Source organism: Urocampus carinirostris, chromosome 18 (genome assembly GCF_059441175.1).
Source record: "Urocampus carinirostris isolate Australia breed hairy pipefish chromosome 18, RoL_Ucar_1.0, whole genome shotgun sequence".
In the NCBI taxonomy this organism is placed as follows: domain Eukaryota; kingdom Metazoa; phylum Chordata; class Actinopteri; order Syngnathiformes; family Syngnathidae; genus Urocampus; species Urocampus carinirostris.
Genome location: NC_142366.1, coordinates 29,862,800 through 29,887,076, shown reverse-complemented (window position 1 = coordinate 29,887,076; position 24,277 = coordinate 29,862,800). Strand labels below are relative to the sequence as shown.

At 41.1% G+C, this 24,277-nt stretch overlaps 2 protein-coding genes across 5 annotated transcripts in view; both read right to left on the bottom strand.

The window, feature by feature from the left end:
* Positions 1-17,718, bottom strand: part of ccny (cyclin Y) — a 28,914-nt gene extending 11,196 nt beyond the window's left edge. For 2 of the 4 annotated variants that reach the window (XM_088322341.1, XM_088322343.1), the window contains exons 1-3: positions 17,096-17,718; positions 2,695-2,769; positions 677-697 (exon numbers count right to left, since the gene is read on the bottom strand). In XM_088322341.1, the coding sequence (XP_088178467.1) occupies positions 677-697; positions 2,695-2,769; positions 17,096-17,249 (250 nt within the window). In that variant the 5' untranslated portion in view covers positions 17,250-17,718. The remainder of the gene's footprint in view (positions 1-676; positions 698-2,694; positions 2,770-17,095) is intronic. The other 2 variants (XM_088322342.1, XM_088322344.1) reach the window with 1 other exon arrangement.
* A 2,074-nt stretch (positions 17,719-19,792) lies between these two features.
* LOC148348801 (uncharacterized) lies at positions 19,793-23,252 on the bottom strand. The gene is made up of 3 exons (XM_088322658.1): positions 23,173-23,252; positions 21,878-21,936; positions 19,793-21,796 (listed from the first exon to the last, which is right to left on the bottom strand). The coding sequence occupies exons 2-3, from the start codon at positions 21,918-21,920 to the stop codon at positions 20,700-20,702; spliced, it is 1,140 nt and encodes a 379-aa protein (XP_088178784.1). The 5' UTR covers positions 21,921-21,936; positions 23,173-23,252; the 3' UTR covers positions 19,793-20,699.
* Positions 23,253-24,277: the final 1,025 nt, after the last annotated feature.

The window sequence follows — 24,277 nt, the reverse complement described above, 5'->3', positions numbered from 1 at the left end:
ATATTCTTATTTGATTCTCTTGATTAACTGCTTAAACATTATTATCATTACTTGAATAGATTTATTTTTGTTCATGAAGCCAATGAACAGGAATTGTTTTGAATTTCTAAAAAAACACTATCATGTTACTACTATGTTATTACCAGGTGAATTATCAAAAATAGAGTTAAATAGACTCGGTCTATAAACAAAAAAAATCATTTCACTAAAAATAACAATGACCATACACTGGTGAGCTATTCTTAGAACTGGTCCGCCATCACCTCAACTGCCTTAGGGGGCCACCCTGGTGCCTGCAGGCACCATGTTAGAGACCCGTGATGCAAAGGGTTGTGACTGAGTCTGTTCTGCTTTCGGTTTACTTAAAAATTGAAAATAACGTTAATTGATTTCCTCTCCACCTAAATGAAATTGATCTCTAATAAGGTGCAGAAAGAATCCAATAAATGCCCTAATCGATCTTAACATAAACATACACACACACAAACCACTGAAATACTTTCACTAATCATTGGAATTCCCTGCACACCATCACAAAACACTCCAATTGAAGGCAAATACGCACAATCAAAACGAAAAAAAGAGCAAAGCGAGCACATATGACAGTAGAGGGCGACGAGTAAAGCACATTGAGCGAGGCGCTAGTTGTGGTTTGTAAACAAAGTCGCGCCCTTACCTCGCTTGTTGGGCACTGCAACTGTAAAAACAAAACCCAGGTTTTCCCATTTTCATAACACGCACAACATTAAGAAATATATTGATCACATTCTAAAGGTGTTTGTTTTTGTCTTTTTCTTTTATAAGAGAGGCTGCTTTGTTTAAGCCTTTTTCATTATTATTCTTTCCTTTGAGTAGAAAGCAGGAGTTTGAAACAAAACATTGACACAGCCGAAAAAAACAGTAATCCATTAAATGAAAGTTCAAATTCTTCTGGCAGACGAGGGTTTTCTAGTCTGTGCAAATGGAACAATATTAAGCTTCTTATAATCTCATTAAGCAGATTATGTCTCTGGGGAGTTTAGTCTAAAAAGAACTCCATCACATTTCGGGGGTTATTTCCGACACTCGTAGTTAAGATCAAAATAGTGCATTGTGAAAAATGAATTGTTGGCTTGAAGATGATCAGGTTAGGGGGTCGACGGATTATTTTGTTGGCGGGACGGGTCACCCGATCTGTCGGTGGTTTTGAGCTGGTTGGTGGGACATTTGGTAGTGTTAAGTCAGTACATTGAATTGTTGATCAGATGGGTCATTAATTAATGTGGTTGGGTTGGTCAGTTTATCAGTGAGTGTTTTGATTGGCATCGCTAAATCGGTCTGTATTTATATTGGTCAGTATCTTGGTAGCTGGGTCGGAGGACACGTTTGGTAGGTTGGTGAATGGGTGTCAGTGGAAGGGAAGGTAGGTTGATTGGGCTAATGGATGAGTTTGCTTGGAATTCGGTTAGGCTAGGTTCACACTGCAGAGCCTAATGCTCAATTACGATTTTTCGGTGAAATCCGATGTTTTTGTTAGATTGTTCACGTTTCCAAGTAAATGTCACTCGTATGCGATCTCCTGAGTGAACGCCAATGCATGTGCTCAGTTTTTGCGAAAGTTCTTATGGATGCTAACAGTGGAACGCATCTAGGTATTTGAAAGCTACCGAAGGCTGAACAGAGATGTATGCCCAAATATTAAACCCAAAGGTTTTCTTTCCCACCATTGAATGCTCTTTATGTTTTCGTTTGCCATGGTTGATTTCTCTGCTTCATCTCGTCTTGTTGAACGCAGAATATTGACGTACGTCGCATGGATACGTCTCGACAGTTCACACAGCTGTGGCTTTCCAAAAGATGAGTATGTATCAGATTTAGGACCACATATGAAAGCAGCCTGGGTCTGGAGTGAAAAAATTTGGATATGTGCCATTCAGACTTAAACGAATCGGATTCAGGCCGCGTTCGTGCAGAAAATCTGATTTTCCTGCGGTGTGAAACTAGCCTAAATTGGTCAATTTGCGTTGGTCAGTGTTTGGGCCATTTTATTGTGTTAGGGTTGGTGAGTTGTTTCATGGGTCTTCAATAAGAACCAATGGGTTGGTATGTATTTAGATTGGTAAGTTTGGCTAATTATGTTAAGTGGGTCAGTTGGTGGCTCAAGAACTGGTAGTGGGCAGTTTGGACTGATGAATAAATTGGTGGGTGGGTTCGATTGGTTTGACAGGTGTCTGTGGGCCATTGGCTGGGTCAGTCATTTAGTGGATGGACAGAGCGGTAGTTTTGGTTGGTCAGTTGGTGCGTACGTTTCAGGTTGGTTGGTCGGTTGCTAGGTTGGTTGGTTAGTCAAGCAGCTCAGTACGTAGCTGGGATGAATGGTGGCCGTGGCTGGGTGTGAGTGAGCAGGTCGATTGGGTGGATTGACAGTTGGGTGTGGAGGTTTGGTAGGTTGGTCTGTTGGTTTGGGCAACGGTGTGTTAGTTGGTGGGTCGCTACTGGCTTAGTTCATTGGTGGATCTATGGGTGGATAAGTTGGATGTGTCACTCAGTGGGCTTTTCTGTTGTGTTAGGGTGGGTGAGTCAGTTGCTTGGTTGGTAATCTGTGTGTGCTTAGGTTGGTAGATGGGTCATTATTAAAATGGACTGTCTCGTTGTTCTGTTGATTAGTAGGAAGAGTCAGGAGGCAAACGGATGGACGGATCCGTAAAAACTTACCATCAGTCTGGGATTTGCTAAGGAAGATGGTGCTGGCTCGAGGATGGTCTGATGGGTTATACTCCATCGGCAGATCTGAAAATAGAAGAGAAAAGAAAACATCATTCCGGGCTTTTTTTCCAAAGCAATCTTCACCTTGAAATTGCCAATCATGTCCACATAACAGAATTTTGGCACAGTCGGAGCAGCGCACTGAAGGCGGTAAACTTTCAGTGCGAAGGGAAATTTGTGGATTAGCGGCTTTGGGGGTTAAGTGCTGCCTGGAGGACTGATCCGAATGGTTAAATAGTTATACCAGATGGCTGTGACAGCCATTTTTTTTACAATGACAAAGCAGAAACGTAATGACTTATTTTTCACCATCGTCCTTTCTGTTAAATTCTAATGTCTTTTGGTCCAAGTTGTGCAGAAATCCCAGTCATCACAATTTTTTTTAACATGAATATTTCACTTCAGGTCAAACACTAAGATTTAATGTCTACAACCAGCTTGACACGTGCACAGCAAGAAACAATCAAGGCATGGCTCTCATCCAATTGAGCAAAACACCCAACAACAGAGAGTAAGGAACACATTGTGAATGGCTTCCTGGTTTGTTGGATGATGTCAGTGAAACAGGAAAGGTCAGTCTCGCACGAGTAGGTCAGCAGGGGCGTGAGCGATACACACATGTATAGCAAAAGCTGGGAAAACTAACATATTGGCTAAAGTAGCAAAACCCAACTCACGATGTCTGTACTCTTCATCTGTTACCTTACTTTTTTCGGAATTCTGTTCTCATTTTAAACATAGCACAAAGCCAACAATAACGGAGCTGTTTATCCAAATTATTACACAGGCTCTTTGGGTACACGGAAGGTTATGCATCCAAGTAATCGCCATTGTGTGAAACCCTTTTGAACTGCCATGTTTTTGTGCTGAAGAGCCACTCGAAGAGCCTCAAAGGATACAAACACACATAATCAGACGTTAAGAGAAACACATTCATGTTTGAGGTGTTGCACAGTATGTTGTGTGTGGGAAGAAGCGGCAAGAACTCTGCTCACTACTGTCAAGAGGAGGGGTTTATTTGACCATCGCGAATAACTAAAACATTGTACTGAAATTGCAACTCAATGGCTGCATTATTATACACAGGAAATGGACTATTCAGACAATGGTTTCAGTCAGTGGCCTTGAGTTTGGCTATAGTTTGAATTTTCGACCAACGTCCAACTTCAGGGGGAAACTCGAAGCATCCAATTTCCTGCGTTTCAGGAAAGGGAGAGGAAGTAAAATTCTTGAGTGTCGAAAACATCGGATAAATTCAAAATGAGAGTTTTGTAGGGGCCATTTTGTTTCAACTGATCAATTTGTAACACCCTGTACAGCTTTTTAACTACCAAATCATGCAACTAAACCTTCTACAATGTTGAAGATATCAACTTTACTTTTTTAATAAAATAAGATGGCTTTTGTAAAGTTCAAATGTAACCTTAAAGCTATTGGGGTCTCCATTTCCAAAGAAAAACACAAATTGTCGTAAATCATTCGGTGCAGAATTTCTGTGAATCAACAATTCATTTCGGGAGCTTTTAAATTTTGTGTTACTATTTTTATTCTCTGTGCCAGCTATTCCCCAAGCACATAAAGCAATGTCTTTATTAAACACTACTAAATTGGCAATATAATACAATACAATGATTTGCTCTTTAAATTTGAATTTACATTGTGTGTTGAAGAAATTAAGTAATTAAAATAGCTAAATATATAAACAACATAAAAACAAACAAAAAAACAATCAGTAATATACCGTAGTAAGTCTCTTTGTATGCAGATACGTCCATGAATAGACCCCATCAGAAAAGACCACACGATACACATCGCTGACAAAATTAAAATTACCAGTTATCCTTCCTTAATATGCTTCTTGGCCATGCATACTAATGATTTATTTACATGGAACGTACGTTTATTTTTTAATTAATTGACAGCTACAATTAAAAATGTTAATTACAACCGGCAGAGTGGAACTATATGTCCTTTACTTATTATAGATGATACATCATAAGGTATTTAATTAAATACCGTTATAGTTTTGTCATTGGTAAAGAAAACCATTTCCAAATCTGTACCATGAAAACTAGCCATGGAATCTCCCATACGGTCAATTACTAGTATTTTCTGTTGGAAACATGTGACTACAATCTCTCGCATTGTTCATATGACTAAGTAGGAGGGTGGGGGAAAAAACGAAAACTTAAAAACTTTCTGTTTTTAAAGCCTAAACATGTTTTCTGCCTTGAGTCACTGTTAAATTGATATACGCTGATAAAGCCGGTCGTAAAATGAATAATAGGCGGGCCTTATGTCTCACTGAGATAAAAGAATGGATGTCACTCAACTTCTTGCGCCTTCGATCTGAAAAGACCGAAATGTTAGTTATTGATCCGAAATTGCTGTGACTTGTTCTCAAAAACTGCTCTGAGCATTGACAAATGTAAAATCACCCAGAGTGACTCAATGAAAAATGTACGTGTCATATTTGAATCAGGATCTGTCCTTTCACATACGTTAAGAATATTACTAGAACAGCTAGAACGTTGATAAAATTTGCCCTATGCTGTCTCAGTCGGATACGGTAATTATAATTCACGCGTTCGTTACCTCCCGTCTCGATTACTGTAATGCACAACTCTCCGGTCTCCCGATGTCCAAAAACAAGAGCCTTCAGCTGGTAAAAAATGCTGCAGCAAGGCTATTAACTAAGACGAGAAAGTTTGATCACATATGACCCCGATTTGAGCTAACCTGCATCGGCTCCCTCTTAGCTTAAGATGTGATTTTAAGGTTCTGTTGGTAGTATACAAAATCAAGCATGGACTCCTTCATATCTTTCAGACATAATTTCCCCCTATGTTTCGGTCCGGAGCCTTCGCTCTGAAAATGCTGTCTACTAGTGATCCCAAGAGCCAAGAAGAAATCCGTAGGTTCGAGAGCATTTTCCATTTGGGGCCCTGTGCTGTGGAATGCTCTTCCCCCTGAGATTCGATCTGCAACCTCAGTGGAACTGTTTAGAAGTGTGTTTTAAGCCTAGATTTATTCTATAGCATATGAATAACCTATATTTTATGTTGACAATATCTGTGTATTATTTCTCCTCATGTAGATTTCAGATAAGGGGTTGGTGTGATAATAGTCTGTAGTTTGTGCAGACCTTTGAGACTCTTTGTGATTAAGGGAGCCACAAATAAACATGACTTGACTTGTTATTAACGGCAACAGAAGGTCCGATTCCTTCTTGAGAACATGCATATAATTATCATTGCATATAACAAGTGGGGGAATGCCATCTGAAGACTCCAAGGCAATCCGAGGGTAGTCATTTGCTCTGCACCCAACAGAGTCGCAATGCCCGCCCTCCTCCTTTTCACTTCATCCCCACATCTTGCTGTAACTAAGCAACGCTGGCTTGAGAAGACTCAGATGGCAAGGCAAGATATTCAAAGGATTTTGCAGTCTTTAAATCTGCCTTGCCCAATCAAAATTCACTCTACTAATTGCTGCTGAGCATGATAAAATATTTGACACCGTCACACATGTTAAAAAAACACAAAAAAATGTCAGTATAAGAAATACAATTGTATATTTTCATCAGAACATAGTGAGTTGGGAAAAAAACTGATGCTAATTAAGAATAAAAATACTTTTTGGTCTTAACCTCAAACACCATTTAGGGCCAGCGTGGTGGAGTGCATGCTTTCGTGTAAATTAGGCAGGTCAAACATACGGCCCGCAGGCCGGATCCAAACCATTGGAAGATTTAATCCGGCTCGCCATATATTTCTGAGTATGTCAGAAAAGGAAGTGAGTCTGTAGGTCATTTTGATCAAGAGGTATACTTTAAAAATTCATTCTAACCAAATTCTCTCTCTGGCTACTAGAGAGCTGTGTAGAGTTGGAATAGCGTGGTGAGTTGGTTCAAGTGTTTAACTGTTAAAATGAACCTGTTAACACATTCAATGGCAAACAGGACAATCTTTTTCTCCTGTTGTTTTTGAATAAATGTGTTTAGAAAAGATACCTTGTCATTGATGATTATAGTATGTAGGGTAAGTTACTAATGTAGGCCGAAAAATAAAGCATAATACTGAAAAACAAAAGTAAAATTTTGAGTTTACATTCTTGTACTGATCTGGCCAGCTTCAGAACAGAAAATCTGGATCTGGCCCCAGTTTGACATGTCTGATGTACACGTTTATGAGAAATGTTGTTTTTTTTTTTTTTTTTTTTTGAATGCACTGCAGGAAAGAGGTCGAAATTTTAGTGGAAGCTAGAGCTCTTCTTGGTGATAGGAATGAGTGGAGAGATGTTGTAAAAGGATAGTGGGATGTTCGGACGCGCTCTAAGGGATGGGCAGGGCACCCGTATGATGCGGCAGGGGTAAACCAGTGAAAGCTGTCGGGCCCTGCTTTTAAACAGAAGAGTGTGTTGTGTCACCCTGATCCGAGTGACATGGCCGCTTTCCTGTGTCCCGTTTCATCCGGAGGGACGAAAGCATGACCGTCTTGGGTGCTGAGGTGCTTAACTTGTTTGGGTGATTGGGCATTTGGGTTGGCCATGGTCTGAAATTGTTTGTGTTTTTTGCTCCTTTTTATTTCCTTGGTTTATTGCGTAGGTGTTTGTCTTGCTGTCAGTCACCCCTCTTGAGGGATATGACCAGGGTAGATAGATAGTAAAGATATTAGTAGCATTATAACAAATGTTCCTTAATCCAGTACTATAATATTTTCATAAAATGTCATGCATAAATAGATATATTTCAAAGGATTTAATTATGATTTACGTAAATTTGCGTTGTACTGACTATTTATGATGTTGCCATTCAAATAAGAACAGTTTTGAATTCTTTACAATAACAGTAAATGACCTTTAGCAACAGATGTTTTCCCGCAATTGCTTTGGCAGTGTGATGCTGTGATCGTAAAAGTCATGTCAGCGACCAGATGTTGACATTCGGCTACACAGTGGCGAGTGTATCATGAGCATTCCGAAGAAACCAATGGCAATAAATCATGACACTAAAAATAATGTTTTATTCATAACTATTGCTGGTTTGGAGCAAATAAAAAAAGAATGGTGTTCAAAAATGTGTAACTGAGTGTTTTAATATTGTAAAATATTCAACCTGAATTGATTTATAATCCTTTTTTTAAAACTCTCCCACATACGTACAGTCTATTGGACATGTAGGTCAAACAGTCTGGATCTCATACTTTGGAGACTCCCCAGGCTCATTACCCAGGCATAAATAACCCATACCCAGATTTCAATTAGCCTGCTAGCAAGACTCGTCAATATGTTCATGTGTGCGCTCCGCGAATTAACTCCATTCCCGTAAAGACGGGACGGAATGTCGGCCCCTGGAGCATTCGTTCACTTACAGATGTCAGCGTTAACTAACATGAGAACAGTAAGATCTGATTCGGTTTTATCGCGTGTACTTTAAAGCTAAAGGAGCAGTGCGTAGCAACGAAGATATTAGCCGTTACTGGTTAAACCAAATTGTATTTGTGTGACAAACTAATGGCCCGTGGTTAAAATGTTATCCGCCACTTGACGCCAGTGTTCTCATATCCATGTCATTGAGTGGAAATGAGAAACACATCATCATGAAAATATCCAAGATGTTATTTTGTTATACAGTGAAACCTCTACAGTACATGCAACTTCAATTTGTTCCCAGATCGTGCTCGTACCTAGAGTTGCTCGTAATTCAAGCACATTTTCCCAGAACAAAATAACTAAAAACAATCCGTTGCCGACCTCCCAAAAGCAATCAAGTATGCCCTAAATAGCTATAAAACAAATCTTCCTGGTCACTATAACACATTTAAATACAAATTGAACATAAAAATACAGAAACTAGGTGTCATATTTGACCCCGATCTGTCCTTTCAAACAAACGTTAAGAATATTACAAGAACAGCTTCCTTCCATCTTCACAACATTGCTAAAATTTGCCCTATGCTGTCTCAGATGCGGAGATTATAATTCACGCGTTTGTTACCTCCCGTCTCAATTACTGAATTGCACTACCCTCCGGTCTCCCGATGTCCAAATTCAAGAGCCTTCAGCTGGTACAAAATGCTGCAACGAGGCTTTTAACTAAGACAAGAAAGTTTGATCACATTAACCCGATTTTAGCTAACCTGCATTTGCTCCCTGTTAGCTTAAGATGTGATTTTAAGGTTCTGTTGGTAGTATACAAAAGGACTTGCTCCTTCATATCTTTCAGATTTAATTTCCCCCTATGTACTGGTCCCGAGCCTTTGCTCTGAAAATGCTGGTCTACTAATGATCCAAGAGCCAAGAAGAGATCCGCAGGTTCATTCGGGCCCCGGTGCTGTGTAATGCTTTTCCTCCTGAGATTCAATCTGCAACCTCAGTGGAACTGTTTAAATTTAGGCTTAAAACACACTTCTATTCTATAGCATATGAATACCCTATATTTTCTGTTGACAATATGTATTATTTGCCCTCATGTAAATTTTAGATCAGGGGATGGTGTCATATTAGTCTGTCGTTTGCAATAGTCTTTATCTGTGCAGCCCTTTGATACTCTTTGTGATTAAGGGCTATACAAATAAACATGACTTCAGATTCAGATTCAGATTCAGATCTACTTTATTGTCATTCTAGTACACGTGTATACAGAACGAAATGTCGATGCATCTGACCCCCACAGTTTCCTTGAATGTACAGATATAAATAATGTTGTATTGTATTTTGGCTACGTATAGTATTTTACCATAGTGCCGATAGTGCAAGAAGAGTAGCTAACCAGATGTGCAAATGGGCAGTCAGGTTAACAAGTCAGGTACACAGTAACATTAACACTGTAACAATAACGCTGTAATTACAATAGTGCAGAGAGCAATGTGCAAGGAGTGGCAAGCTATAAAAAAAACTGCCAGTAGTGCAAAAAGTCAGATTAGCAGCCGTTTAGATTTAAGTTAACTATATGTTAGATTGACCATTTAACAGTCTAATGGCCAGGGGGACTAGACTATTGCGGAGCCTGGTGGTCCTGCACCGCACACTGCAGTACCTCTTCCCAGAGGCTAGCAGAGTGAACAGTCCATGATGGGGGTGAGAGGGGTCCCCGGTAATGTTTTTAGCATGGGATAGGCAGTGCTTCTGGCCAATGTCCTGAATGGAGGGAAGTGTAGTCCCGATTATTTTCTTTGCTGTCCTCGTTATCCTCCTCACACTACCCCAGTCGGTAGCGCTGCAGCCTCCACACCACACAGAGATACAGCTGGTCAGGATACTCTCTATGGTGCCCCTGTACTTGACTTAAATATAATTACTAAAATGATTCGTGCTCGAAAGACATTTCGTATCACGAATTTCTCAGAGCTTGAATGTAATGGTATTACTGTTACTGTATTTATTCTTGACATATATGTGCAAGGACATTTTTTCAATGCAACTCATTTTTGTGACTTGTACGATGAATAAATTCAGAGTTACTTTCCATGATTGAGTAGTTACATTTATTTTACATACCCATTACATTTAGTTACATTTATATTACATGAGACCCTTTGAGCACATCTGATGAGTTCTGCAGTGCAAATGAGTTTGACACCTCTGAAATAGTAGCTTGGTAGGATTTTTCACATCTAAAACCGGCAATGGCAGTGAATGTGTTAAACTATGTGGTGATAATAGTTATTTAACACCACATCGACCTGTGGATCTTCAGTGACAGACACGAAATGGGTGAGTGCTTTTACTTAAACCTGATGAGCCGGTTGTTGTGTTATAAAACAGAAACAGAAACAGAAACCGCATCAGAACACAAACGGGCTTGTGCTGAATACGAGGACCGCTACTTTTACTTGGGATGAGCCGGCATGTCGCTTGCGTCACCGCTGTCGGCAGTTTTCGTGAAAAACATTCTTTTTCTATCACATGCTTCTTGCAAACTTGGAATGTAAAATTGGAAATGCGGCTCCAAAACTTTGAATTTTTTTCCTTCTGAAAAGTTAGGAACCCTGGCATTTAAAATTTAGAAAAGAATGGAGTGTAAGGAATACTTAAGGATGACAAAATCCTGATTTGTGTGTGTGTGCGCGTTTGTTCGTATGTGACTTATAGGCTCCGAAACTCCTGAACCAAACCACGTAAAAATTCACACCGTTTTACTTTAGGCCTCTGGGAGTGTCTTTAAGCTAGTATTCATGTCAAGGCACCTCCAATAAATACCAACAAAATCAATAAACATCTGCTTTTGTGCACAAGCAGCACTGGAGCTGCATGCGGCTCTTTGACTCTCCCTATGACCTGCCATATTTTTCAATTTTTAGAACAGCTCTTTTCATTTAGAAAATACTAATTCATGTTTAATGACCATAATCTCACTGTATTTATCTGTCCAACATCTGCTCTTTTCCCCGACAACTTCTCAGCCGTCAGTGATTGCAAATGTGGTTAAAAAGAGTTTTCAAACATTATTGTCTCAAGTAATTCGAATTTTGCAAAAACCCAAAATAGAGAGTAAATACAGAGAAAGAAAACATCAATATTTGCCAAGGATTTAGGTTAGACACAACGCCTAGGGGGTATTACGTCGTACCCGGGACTTGTGCAACCGATGCGAAAGCAGCTGTTCCTCCCATCTCTAATAAGAACATGCATCTCGAATGGCGCAATTTTGTTATCAACGACATCACAAATATTACGGTGATGCCCTTGAGGTAAGTTATAAAATGTAGTTATTGATACGATGAAAGACAACTCATGAGGAAAAAAATCTGTCTTAACAGTTTTGTAATCGGGAAAAAAAAAAAATAGTGTCCCGCGGTCGGCCATTGATTGATGTCACTGTGCACAGTAGCTATCAGAATGTGACAATGGGATCATACCTTCCATTCGCGTTTGAGAATCTCAAGGGAAACCCCCTTCAAAGAAACCTTGCTACTACAGGTCCGATTGTCAGAAAATGATTGATGGACCATTAACACCACAGTATTCACCGGCAGTCTTGACAAGTTGAAAACCGACCCTTGTCGATGGCAGCCACAGCTCAGTTAATAAAGAATTGGCCTTTAAAAAACATATGTATAATGAAACAGTAATCTCTTGCTTTTTCTTCTCGCCATTTTTTAACCTAAATGTGTTAAAGTAGTGAATTGTATCTCCAAACCAGATGTACTCATGAAAAGAGCCTTACCCAGCACATAGGGTGACTGGGAGAGGGTGGTGCGCTATGTATGCAAGATACGCCTACCCCATACCGCTCATCTAATCAATTTGCTCTAGGCGCTCGGCTGGCGTTTTAGGGGGTTTACAGTTGGATCTGTGGGTTTTCACCATTGAGTGCATCAACGATGAACATAGATTGATTAACTTATTCAATGCCATAACGGAAAGTTTTGTAAAAGCATTGTCCCCTAATGCCAAAATGTATAAATATGTTTTTGTTGATTTACTTTTAAAAAGTAACATAATGGTTTCCATCCATCCATCCATTATCTGCACCGCTTATCCTCAATAGGGTCGCGAGGGTGGTGGAGCCCATCCCAGCTATCTTCGGGCAGTGGGCAGGGGACACCGTGAACTGGTTGCCAGCCAATCGCAGGGCACACAGAGACAGACAATTCACTCGCTCATTCCTACCTAGGGACAATTTGCACCGGCCAATTCACCTGAAATGCATGTTTTGGGAATGCGGGAGGAAACCAGAGTGCCCGGAGAAAACCCACACAAGCACGGGGAGAACATACAAACTCCACACAAGAGGTTCAATCTCATGACCACAGAACTGTGAAGCACACGCGCTAACCACTGCACCGGTTTCAGTACAACCAATCACAATTAGATGGCAGAAGTGGCTTTAATCAGATCACCACACATTGAGGAAGCCCCTTCCTATAGCTTGCGAATGAGTGTGTGTTGGTGGCCCCAAATGGCAAGTGGACGTGGCGAAGCAGTGCGGTGATAGTTGCGAGACATGGAGAGATATTGGCAGTTAACTCATTAACAGAGCTTTTTGACAAACTCCCATCTTCATCGCCTGGTCAGAGAGAGATGACGTTACGTGCACGTCCGCCGGATCGCGGTTTCCAAAGCGAACTTGGTCGCCATGGTGACTCAAATTGTGTGATCAGTTCACCGGAACATCGGGCGCCGAAAAGTTCTTGCATCGTTTATGCATCAGCTGAGTGTTATATTGCAAGCAACCCTCCCTTGTGTCGTTTATGGAAAGCATTGTTCAGTTATTGGAGGCATCACAAATGCATAAAAAAAAGCATTGAAGTGAAACTTCAGCTTGAAATGCATCTCTCCATAAAAAGCTGTTTTTCTAAAAGGTTTTCTTGGAAACAAGCAGTAAAGACACTTAACAAATTCAACTGTTGTTCACTAATAAATGGTAAAAACTAGAAACATACTTATTTTTTATTCAAATGAAAGATGCAAGTTGAAGCTTTCCTTTAATATGTCCTATGTCTGTATAGCTGCAGAATTAATTTTTCTGTAGGCCTTCAAAAATGAGTCATAATGGCTGGCAATGGCTCTCACAATTTGAGGAAAAAACGTCTGGCATTGAATAAGTGGATGAGCTTCCAAAAAAGGGGGCTGAGAGCTACTTTATGTTACTAATTAGAAAACAGGACATCCAGTTTGATATGCATTTTTTATATAATAACTTATAGTCTTACTATCATGTCACTATATTACCAGGTTAATTATTGGAAGTAGGATTAAATAGTCTCAGTCAACCACTATAAAAGTAATGTTACTAGAAAATCACGATGACCCACCACTGGTGAGCTATTTTCAGAACACGTCCGTGGCCACCTCCTTAGGGGGCACCATGTTAGAGACCCCTGATGAGGATTCAGGATTTCTGAGAGACATGTACCTGAAAGGGGTCTTTTAGTGTAACATTGTGACTGTAAACTGTAGTTTGGAATCTGCCATTTATATTCTGGGTTAAACCAAGTGTCTATTACGTCGCTTCGGATTCGCATCTGATGAAATTAGAGCGAAACAGAGATTATTATTATGGCTCTACTTTCAAACCAGGAGTAGTAATGAGAGGAGCCATAACTGGCTCGCGAGCCATACATTCGTGACCCCGGCAATACAGTAATATCTTGTGCAGTAGCCCTGCGGATAGAGTGGTCTTCTTGGGACTAAGATCTCTGGTTTGATTTCCCAAGTTAAATGTCGAAGTGTCATACCTGTCAACCTGTACGGTTTTGCCGTACAAAGTACGTTTATTATGCATTTTGAGACGTGTACGACGTACAAGAAAATCTGTACGGGAAAACGCAAATTTGTCAATTATGGGTACCATCCGGTATACACCAACTATCACGACACAGCAAATCAATCAAGTCAAACGAGTTCGCCGCGGTAGCCTCTATCTCGGTATTATTTTTTTTTCTGTTGCAAACGAAGCGAGCGGCTTGATGTAGTGAAATGAAGTCCGTCTCATTTTAGAGAACCGGCTTTTTCGGCTCAACTCATTAAAGAGAGCCGTCTCTCAAAAGGCTCACTTGCTTTGATGCATTATATTACGAATTATTATTGTTGTATAAAAAAGTTAATAAAAAAAGGAAGTATAAAAGGAGAAAATGAAAAAGGACAGGTTTGTGGTTTTCCCTTTAATCAGTATATTACCTACAATAATTTAACTCAGAAAACGAATTCATCATTTGAATAAGAAAATGTATTATTCTACTTAATTAGATTTGCATGTATTTTTTCCTTCTACAGTGAACGTCCAGGCAACTTCATTTTTGAACTTTTTTTACGATAAACCTCATTCATGTCGAGCAACTCAGTATCTCACAACAAAATGTTAATTAGCAATATATGTGATATAACGAAACACATGTACATAATGACATGTTAAACTAAATAATTAAACATGTTTGAAAAAAAAAATATGGTGTAAGATTTTTTTGTATTTTGTAAGGGGAAAATATGACAGCTTATAAGGGCATGGAGCCGTTGAGGTTGACAGGTATAGATTGGTTGTCTTGGGACCAAGAGGTCCCGGGTTTAATTCCCAGATTTTCCAAGTTAAATGCCAAAGTGTCCTTGACACTGAACCCCAGATAGGCAGGTAGGCAACTGGCTATTGGTGTGTGAGTTTGTGTGTGAATGAGGAAAGTATAAAGTACACTGTAAAGCGCTTTGGAGGTCTTCAGTGACTGATACAAACGTGGTCCGTTTACCATAAAAGTACACACTGTCCCTTTAAAAGCGTGTAAGTTTTCGATGCACAAAGAGGGCGGGTTACAGTGTTCTCGTTTGCCCTCATTTTTGTTGGGGACGCATAGTGTCCAATCAATGTCAGTCCCTGGGACGCAACTTTTTGACACAAAATTGTCGTTATTACCTGATTACTTTTATTTTAACAAAGATTTACTGCACTCCAAACTTTTCGTCAGGTGGATCCGCCATTGTTGTTTTGGTCTCGCGGTTCGAGTTTTCGTCTGCACACCAATCTCGGCAAACGAGATCTCGTTGCTTCGAGATGACGTCATTGTTGTGGTGGTTGTCGTCGAGTGAAGGTTAAGTATTCCTCCGAAAAAACAGTTAGTACTAGGTGAAAATCACAAAATTGGTTATTTCTTCAGTGTCAGTAATAGGTCAAAACATAATGCAAAAAGTGATAACAACGGCAATTATTCCGGCACAAAAAAAAACGGCGGAGAAATTCTTCGGATGATCGCTTAGGCAAGTATAACACCTGTGTTGAAGCGAACGATTCGACGAAACAAAATAAACAAAAGAATACTCCTAGCAAGAAAAGGACTTTTCTGTCAAAATGGACTAAATTATATTCCCGGTTACGCTATGAGGATGATAATGGATTGGACCTTGAAAAGGCATTACAACTGTGAAAAAAATAATAAAAAAAATATATGAACTGAAAAATCTGAAGTGATAACTGCTTTGTATTACCAATTGACTATTAGGATTAAAACTGTATGTATTTCTAGACTAATATTTCAGCAATATTATTTTGTACAATGTACAATATTGATGTGAACTGAACAATCTTGAAGTGATAACTGATTTGTATTACCAATAAACGATGATTAAAACTGAATGAATATAGAAATTTATATTATATATTTGTTCGCAGATTTACAATTTCAACCACGATAACACTAAATTTTGGGGACCCATAGATCTCTGTTGGGACCAGTGTTCCCTCTAAGCTGCACGCGTGCGCAATTGCGCACTGCTCGCAGATTCTCAGCGCACAAGAAAATCTAGCCAGCGCACAAAAATGAGGGCTCAAAATTACTAATTAAGAAGCGACTCAAGTCAAAGTTACAGTGCATGAAGGTAAAAATTCACGGGTTCCCCCGACGTTGTGTCCTAAATGCGGTATTTTGAAGTCGAGTCGAAGTAGAACGAAGTTGAGTAAAGTTAGTAGAGTATGTCGAGAACCAGCTTCTTCGGCTCGGCTCACTAAAGGGAACCGGCTATTTCGGGTCCTAAACGGCTCTTCGGGTTGTTTTTGCTTCTTTGATCCGAACATGACCAAATATTATGTAAAATTATGCACAAAATGACTTAAAGGAAGGGGGGAATAGAACAAAAAAGGAAATAAATACCAAAATGAAAAAGTAGTGAAAAGCTGAGGAAAAAAAGAAACAAAAGGAGGAGAAAAAGGAAGGAAAAATTTTGAAAAAAAGCCAGAAAAAAATAAAAGAAAGAAATATAGGGAAAATGTAAATAGAGAACAAAAAGAAAAAAGTAACAGCTTGGAAAAAATAAACACAATTAGATTTTTTTAAAGGAATTTTTAAAAAGTAGAAAAAGAAACACGGAAAAAAGTGTTGTGTTGCATTCAAATAATTTCCAATGATATCAAGTGAATCTTGTTGCCAACATTGTACTTCCACTAAAAAAAATGTGATTAAGTACAGTTCTGTATTTTACAACCGAGTAAATAAGCCCCCAAAAATGTTAATATTATGCGACAAAATGTATCAGGAAATAAAAAGAAATGGATATCTTGTGAATGAATTGTAAGAACAAACGACGTTTGTAGGCCGTACAACCTTCAATAGTACATGAGTCAATTCATTCAAAAGAGAAAAATTATTTTGCATTGCCGGAAACTCAGCAAAATGTAACTTGATGTCAAGTTTTGGACATGTTTGATAATGAATTATCTTGCCACACTTGGGATTATGGTTTCTCACTGTTGTTTCAAGCGTTGCTCACCGACTTTGTGTGAACGCTCAGACCCTTGGAAAATTAAAGGGAACATTGGTTGGGACCCATAGTCCCCGGGACCCATCACTTTTCAGAGGTAAAATGAACACGGGTTATTTCCATCAACGCTAGAAAACCTCAACTCGTTCGAAAGAAACATTACCATCCAAATTTTCTCTGTCGCTGATGTGCTGGAGGTTGCAGCCCGTGTCCTCCCGGCTGAGCTCCGGCTCCGGCCGGTAGGGCTCCAGCCTGGAGTGGTTATTCCGCCGATGTTTTGGGCTCGACGCCACACAACAAGAAGGCGTATTCCCCATGACCGAGACGATCAATGGATGGCGATGTTCGGACACAACAGGAACAAGCTGGGGCGTTGATCCAGAACCGGCCCCGTTATCCGCTCGTGTTACACGCCCTTTCCCCTTCCCGACCTAGGAGACGTTGAGCGGATGACTCCTGGCCATTTCAACCGCCGCTAAGATGCTAAATCGAGCTAAGGAGGTTACAATCAACCCGCTGTTCTTTCCGAACCTTCCGGCGAGGCTCCATGTAACTCACTTAGCTTACTCGCTGACGACTCCCTTCGTCTTGTTATTTCAGAGTGATAGTCCCTTTCTTGTTTCTTCATCGACTCATTTTATCCCCCTTGGTGTTAGAAACCATGACATTTTTGCTCGAATGGGGAGGGAAATATTTAAGTGGATTTTGGAGCTACATGGTAGCCGATAAATGTGGACATCCGCGGTATCCTCCCCTGCCGTCTTGCTCTCATATGCTACGGGGATGTTTCCCCTTCTGCTTCGTTTCCGTCAAAGTTGGCTAGATTTAACCGGGAGGCGGAAGCGTGCGGCAAAAGCACCGCCATGTTTAATGTGTCACTGTGCGCTTTACACGAACATTAAAGACGAGATACACCAGTGCGCTGTAGCAGTCACCAGTACGCAGGGTTGGGTAGGGTTACTTTAACTGGATTACTTTCAATTACTTTTGGATTACTCCAATACCAAATATGCTAATAAAAGACAAAATAAATTAAATATGAATAGAATTATGACTCACAACACGTGGTAAGCTTTCTCTCCTAGCTTTGATCTCTTTGATCTCCGGCAAAACTAACATAAAATGCGACAGAAACAAAATGAAAATAAATCCAAACAGCTTGCCAACATCATTTTTGCCGTTCCATGTATTCCGTTACTCCCCAAGCCTGCACAAAATGTAGTAATTGTATTCATATTTAGTTTATTTTGTCTTTTATTAGCATATTTTGGTATTGGAGTAATTCAAAAGTAATCCAGTACGGCACAGTTAAGGCGACGTGTGAACATTGAAAATCAATCATAACTTGCTCATTTTACAATTGAATTTCATGCAATTAACTTTTATTCGTCAACTTCAAAGCGCATTGTTGTTATGGAATATCCATCCATGAAATTAGAACGAAACAGATTATTATGGCTCTACTTGCGAACCAGAAGCAGTCACGAGAAGAGCCATAATTTCATTATCTGCACCGCTTATCCTCAGTAGGGTCGCGGGGTGCTGGAGCCCATCCCAGCTACCTTTGGGCAGTGGGCAGGGGACACCCTGAACTAGTTGCCAGCCAGTCGCAGGGCATACAGAGACATACAACTACCTGGCTCATTCACACCTAGGGACAATTCAGACCAGCCAATTAACCTCTCATGCATGTTTTTTGGAATGCGGGAGGAAACCGGAGTGCCCAGAGAAAACCCATGCAAGCACGGGGAGAACATGCAAACTCCGCACAGGAGGTTCGATCTCATGACCTCAGAACTGTGCCGCACGCGCGCTAACCATTGCACCGCTGTGCTGCCCCGTTATGGAATATTTATTAAAATATATGAAATCAAAAATGATTTTGTAATCAAAAGCGAACCATTTATTAAAACAAAAAATATAAACGATTATACAAATCCAAACTACTGCATTGAGATTTTAACACATTATATAAAACTTGTTGGAAAAAAAAAATCAGTATTAAGAGGAAGGTTTAAGACCTTTTTTAAAAAACTTGTGTCAGTAACTTTTGTTATTTATACATTTGTCAAGACCAGAACGGAGACAGGACCCACTTGCATTGCGTTTCTCACAAGTTTGATTGGAAGAAAGAGAAAGGGTTGCGCCCACGTCCTGAACGCGGAAGTGGATCTTCCGTGGCAAGCGTCATCGGTGTCGGGAACGGAAAAGCAGGTCAGTTAGCGGGACAGGAGAGCAAAAACGTGGTCGGGTCAGAAGCGAATCGTAAGCCAGGAAAGGAGAGTAGACATGTTTAAGATCAAAAAATGGGTCGAAGCCGGGAAACAGAAGGGAGCTAAAAACAGGTGGGAGTCAGGGTCGAAAAAGGCTTGCCTATTGTTAACTGAGGTTCGCAGATGGACTGACAACAGGTGACAGAAAGGAGTGGGTTTAAATAGTGACAGGGAGCCAATCAGAGTCCGAGGCAGTGGGCGCCAAAGGAGCGGGCAGAGGTGATGCATATCGGTAATAATGACAACGTTTCATTTTTATTTTGCAAATCAAAGTACATGAATATAACCATATACATAACCATATATTGTCACTGTATGTATAAAAATATAAAAAAATGATAAAAAATAAAGGAAATTATTCATTGAGAAACCCTGAAAGAGGACTTTTTTGTACTTCCATCTTTAAAATCAATGAAAGTGAGTCTGGCCGTGTGGTGCAACCATATTTTAAAAAAAAACATTAAAACAATGTAAGCCATCAAGAGGCACTGGTGGTTGCCAATGCCAAATTGGTTGTCCTGGATGTGCTCTTCAAGTAAAAATACATCCTTTGTGCCAATTTCCCCTTTGACAAAGTGTGTAACCACAGTCTCCTATGGCAATAACAAAACCATCAACAAGATTAAATAATGAAATAAACAGACCCAAACCACTTTTACCCATGAAAGGTTATTTCATCTTACTGGGACTCAGCCTTGCATGCACAATTCTCTTTTTGATTTTTTCACTATGGCCGGCCTCCACATTTGGTCCGGTGTTTTATAATTCTTTGCATCGACGACCGCGGACCAATCAGCCAGACGCTTGGTCATGGGGCGGGAACATTTCATCGGCATGGTTGATAAGATGAGGAGACCCCGTAACCTAGTCGTCTTCTGCACACGGTTGTAAAATTGGCACAGGCAGAGAGACCTGATTTGTTCAACTCTTTGATTCAGCTAAAAAAATTAATATGTGGACTATATTCAGCGCTCGGCTCAATAATTTATCTGACTTCTGGACATACTCCAACTGTAAGGGGTGAGACAAGTCACATGAAGTGTCTTTGGAGTCCTTACACCCTCCAGACGTCCTGCCAATGCCCACCGCGCATGGGGGCACTAACCACTCATCGCGTTTTTGCCTTCGAAATTGAATCTTCTTTGAATTTTTCGCTGCTTCAAATACTGTTTTGTGAAGTAGCTTTTGAGCACGGTTTGATTCTCTGCAGTAGTTTTCTTGCATGGTGTTATTTCACTACGGTTGCCACGGAGTGAACATATGATTGCCAACTCTTGTTTTACATCATCAATCAAAGTTCGGTTTTCAACAATTCCGAGTTTCATTGTTGCTGGTTTTACTGGATTCTAAAGAAAACAAAATTGCTGCTGCCAAAAGAGCCAAAAGAAGGACGTCATTAGAGGGTGGAGTGGTTTGGCGGAACACCAAGATATTTTGACGTGACAGACATTAGCTCTGTTTCTTAAATTACTGGATTATATTAACATTGATTGGTCAATGGGGGTGATGTTGGTGGCCTGGTCGTGATTGTGGAGGTGGATAATGTGGTGCACCAGATGGCCAACTTGGTTGTACAGGTGGATACAGATGTTGAAGCCAATACGGGTAATATACTCTCAGCCCAGGTAGTCCTGGTGGCCCAGGATGTCCTGGTGACCCAGGAGGTCCTTGTGGACCCACTCGTCCTGGTAGACCAGGTGGTCCTCGGCGCCACAGTGGTCTTGGGAGCCCTGGTGGCAATGGTGGGGTCTCAAGTATTGATTGACCCGCTTGTCCTGGAGGTGGGTCCAATGGTCGGTCAGAAGGTGGAGGTTCAGGCAGCTTAGGATCAAATGGTTTTACTGACAAAGGACGTGATGCAACAGCTGGCCAATATGGTTGTGGCCAGTATGTGCAACTTTGTAGTGACCCCGCTGGTCCTGGTGGCCCAGGTGGCCCTGGCGACCCAGGTGGTCCTTGTGGACCCCGGGGTCCTCTTGGACCCACCAGACCTGATCGCCAGGGCGGTCCTGGCGGTCCCAGACGCCATGGCGGTCGCTGTGGACCTGGAGGTCCTGGTGGCCCTGGTGGCCCTGGTGGACCTGGTGGACCTGGTGGACCTGGTGGACCTGGTGGACCTGGTGGAGGTGGTTGATTTCCAGCTCTGATATAATCCAAATAATCATCGAATGGGGGGTCAGATTGTGGTAGGCATTGTTTATTTGGCCAAGGATATGGGAGTACTATTACCCAATCTGCTTGTCCACAAAGCAGTTGTACGGAAGGCCAAAGTTGTTGTGGCCAATATGGGCAAAACTGTATTGGCCCGGGTGGTCCTGGAAGCCCAGGTTGTCCTTTGGGTCCAGGTTGTCCTCTTGAACCTGGAAATCCTCGTGGACCCACTGGTCCGGGTGGCCATGGTCGCCCAGGTGGAGATGGTGGACTCGCCGGTGGATCAGTTGAAGGATCTGATGATGCTTTAGATGGAGCCTGAAACGGAGGACCTGGCCGTTGACCGGGTGGCAAATCTAAATTCCATGTTGGGTCTGGATTGTTCTCATCCGGAGTAACAGCTGGATCTGCTTGTCTCTTTGCAGACCAACAGCCCGGTCCTGCAATAAAGACAATTGCATTACATGAGGATATTTCACATATTCTTTGACAACTGGTATGTTCAACACTCAATGACTCACCAACCAACAGGACAGCAGCAATAAACACCTTGAGAAAGATCATTTTGCTGAACAATGTCCTGAAAGACAATTGACACGGTTGGTAAATGTTGATATAGATTGTAGATTTAAAATATATTCTGACATGTTGCCAATAATTATTTTCAGTAGACTATAGGCCCACCCGTTTTTGATCCTGACCACGTCTACTCTTCCGTCCCGTCTTTCTACCTATTTTTGGCCCTGACCACGTCTACTCTCTTTTCCCGGCTTCCGATTCGCTTACGACCCCGACCACGATTTTGCTCTCCTGTCCCGGCAACTGACCAGTTTTCCGTTCCCGACACCGCCATCGCTCGCCACGAAAGAGCCAATTCCTGCGTCCAGCTATCACCGGATCGTGGGCGCAACCATTTCTCTTTCTTCCAATAAAACTTGTGAGAAATGCAACGCAAATGGGTCCTGACTCCGTTCTGGTCCTGACAACTTGGGCTAATTTTGTAAATAATACAAATAATAAATTATAAAAGAAAATAAATGAAAGGGGGCAGAACAAAAATGGACACATTGTTAACATCTGCCCCTTAATCAACATACTTTTTTTCCCCCATCCAATATCTGCACCGATTATCCTCATTAGGGTCACGGGGGTGCTGGAGCCCATCCCAGCTCTCTTCAGGCAGTGGGCAGGGGACACTATGAACTGGTTGCCAGCCAGTCACAGGGCACACAGAGACAGAGAATTCACTCACTCATGACCACCTAAGACCAATTAGGACTCGCCAATTACCCTGACAAACTCGTTTTTAGAATGTGGGAGCAAACCGGAGTGCCCGGAGGAAACCCCTGCAAGCACGGGGAAAACATGCAAATTTTGCACAGGAAGGCTGGTAGCTGGATTCTCTCCCATGACCTCAGAACTCTGCCATGGACATGCTGACCACTCATCCACTGTGCCACCCTACATGAAATATAAATATCATTAATATTTCCAATTATCATTCTATTTTCACTTTTATTTTCATCCATTCATTTATTTGTTTTACTGTCCATCCATCCATACCTACCTAACTACATGCCTGTCTGTCTGTCTGTCCGTCTATTTTTTTTCATTTGCTTTGTTTATTTATATTTTCAAGTTCCCAATCTACCAGGCACCCAAATTTGAACAAACTAACTCTGAAGTTCAGAGATATTTTTTGTTCTATCAATCATCATTCAGAAGAATTTCCCTTTTTTAGCTGATGGTCCTACCAAACCAAATTCTATAATTCTGTCATGTGTGTGAAAACACTTGAGAAAGATAAATTACTCACCATTCTCAGTCGCTTTTGCTCTCATCTCTGTGGCCTCCTGCTTTTCTATTCACTGAAAGAGTCTTTTATATTACTTGCTGTTTAGGAGGAGCCCTAATTAAGGCGAGGCATTTACGGAATCATTCTTTAATTTTCAGCAACGAGTTTCATCGTTTTACTCTAATGACACAGTCACAAAGGGCGTTACTGCATTCTTTTAGGCGGATCTTGACCAGTGACCTTTAATTACTATTTGGTGTGGGCTTTTTACTCAGGTATAAATAAAAGCCCACACCTTGACATATTGTTTGATTGAACGTGCTGTTCTAACATTTTTTAACATATTAATTATGTTAACTTCATGTTTCATTCACCCTGCAACAGAGAGCTCACAGTCACTATAGGGTTGGGCACATTACTAAGGGAGATTCGGCTATTTACACGTTTACCAACCTTGCAGCAGATCATTTTTTTTTTGTTTTCGTCTTTTCCAGTTGTTAAAAGTAAAATTTTGGAACCTTGAAAAATGTTACTTTCAAATTGAATCCTTAACAAATATAATGGATACAGGGAATGTAAATATTTATGCATCCTAGGGGTGGGCTCGAAAAAAAAATTACAAGAAAAATAATTGCCCTCCAGTTGCAGGGCACAAAAAGACATACAACTCACTCATTTATTCACACCTAGGGACAATTTCAACCAGCCAACTAACCTGACATGCATGTTTTTGGAATGCGGGAGGAAACCCACGCAAGCACAGGGAGAACATGCAAATTCCACACAGGAAAGCTGGTAGCGGGATTTGATCTCAGAGCTCTGTTGCAGACGCGCTAACCACTCATGTGTGTATATCCATCCATCCATTATCTGCACCGCTTATCCTCAGTAGGGTCGCGGGGGTGCTGGAGCCCATCCCAGCTATCTTCAGGCAGTGGGCAGGGGACACCCTGAGCTGGTTGCCAGCCAATCGCAGCGCACACGGGGACAGACAACTCACTCACTCATCCACACTTAGGGACAATTCAGACCGGCCAATTAATTTGACATGCATGTTTTTGGAATGTGGGAGAAAACCCGAAAGAAACCCACGCAAGCACGGGGAGAATATGCAAACTCCACACAG

Bases quoted from the DNA above. Each gene is read 5' to 3' on its own strand.
- LOC148348801 (XM_088322658.1), bottom strand. From the start codon at position 21,920: ATGATCTTTCTCAAGGTGTTTATTGCTGCTGTCCTGTTGGTTG. The intron at 21,797-21,877 runs GTGAGTCATTGA...TCTTTATTGCAG, and splicing joins TGCTGCTGTCCTGTTGGTTG to GACCGGGCTGTTGGTCTGCA.